At 51.8% G+C, this 1,458-nt stretch overlaps 1 protein-coding gene across 1 annotated transcript; it reads right to left on the bottom strand.

The window, feature by feature from the left end:
• Positions 1 to 150: 150 nt before the first annotated feature.
• VDBG_05409 (replication factor C subunit 1) lies at positions 151 to 1,302 on the bottom strand (the record flags this gene model as incomplete). Its single annotated transcript, XM_003004250.1, has 2 exons — positions 151 to 185; positions 309 to 1,302. The coding sequence occupies 2 exons, from the start codon at positions 1,300 to 1,302 to the stop codon at positions 151 to 153; spliced, it is 1,029 nt and encodes a 342-aa protein (XP_003004296.1).
• Positions 1,303 to 1,458: the final 156 nt, after the last annotated feature.

The following is a 1,458-nucleotide window of genomic DNA, read 5'->3' as shown; positions in this document are numbered from 1 at the left end:
CTGCTTTGACGTACTTGTCCGTCTTCAGGTCGAGCTTGTCCTCATCAACAGCTCTCAGGCTCAGCTTCGCCTCATCTTCCTCCTCGATAGCTTCTTCGAGGTCAGGGGCGTCCTTGGCCTTCTTCATCGGTGCTTGAACATTGCCGGATTTCATGAAAGGAACAGGGTGGGACATTTGATTGTACCTATATGAAGCATGTCAGTGTGATGAGTCTGGGTCATGAAGAGAAGTGATACATACGTCCTTGTGAAGTGTGCCTTTGTCTGCGTTTCGAGTTTGATGCGAGACTCATCCTGCGGTCCCACACCTAACTCCTTCATCGCATCAAAGTCATCGCGAGTCAAGTAGTAGCTGTCCATAAGATCGATAATGTCCGAGACACTGTCCTTGCCCTCAATGTCAAGGCGGCGGATAATCCGTTCCCACAGGACAGGAAGGTATTGCTGGCGAATCTCATTCGCGTCACCAGAGGACCTCAGTCGCATATGAGCATGAATCTCACGGATGAATCGGTTGAGCTTGCCCGTCTTGCTGTTGTTGCCAAGCCACGAGGTAAAGTTGGATCCCATGAGTTGGCCGGCGATGAAACTGGCAGGGCGTACGGTACTGAAGATTGCATGCGTTGGCATGAGACTCCACTGTTGCTGCGGTCCGTGGATCATGCGATCGACGAGATCACCGTCACTGATGCTCTCTGCCGCTTGATCAAAAAGTTCGAGCGCCTTGAGGTTCTCTTCCCTTTTGTTGTAACCTCTGTTGTTCAACGCCATGGGCTTACATCGAAGATAGTTTTCCTGGATCATCAGGTAGCTGAACTCATGATCGTTGAAGTAGAGCTCAATCTTGTCATTGAGCGTGGCATTGCTAGAAGGCGCGAAGAGGCCGCCTCCGAGCATCTTCTGGCAAATGTCCCAGGGCTTCAGAACGACATGCTTCTCCCAAGCCTTGGTCATGGCCTTGCCTTGGTCGAAATCCATGGCTGACTGGTCGAGTTTTGCTGTCGAAATCATGTTGATGATTTGACGAATATCCTTGTTGCTGCCTTCGATCAACGCATCGACCACTGGAGGGGGAAGCTTTAGTCCCTCCCTGTGGCAGATGGTCATGATACGAGATCGAACCTGATCGACTGTCGGTCGTCGGAACTGAATGTCCATGGCAACATGATCGAAGGGCTTCATCTTGGGCAAACGACGCTCGTTGCAGATGAGAATCAGAGGCACTTCTGTCTTTTTGCAGTACTTCGCCAGAGCTCCGACACCGCCGCGATCACCGGCCGACATGCCGTCAACCTCGTCCATAATCAGGACTATGTTCTTCTTGCCGGCATCTAGCTTCTTTCCGTCGCCAGAGAAAGAAGCCGAGTAGCGAGGTGTTGTTCATGACTTCGCTGACACCTTCCTCCACCAGCCTCTTGCTTCTGGTGTCGCTTGCGTTGCTCTCAATGACGTCGAACC

Source organism: Verticillium alfalfae, genomic scaffold (assembly GCF_000150825.1).
Source record: "Verticillium alfalfae VaMs.102 supercont1.6 genomic scaffold, whole genome shotgun sequence".
NCBI lineage: Eukaryota > Fungi > Ascomycota > Sordariomycetes > Glomerellales > Plectosphaerellaceae > Verticillium > Verticillium alfalfae.
This window is presented reverse-complemented; position numbering and strand designations above follow the sequence as displayed.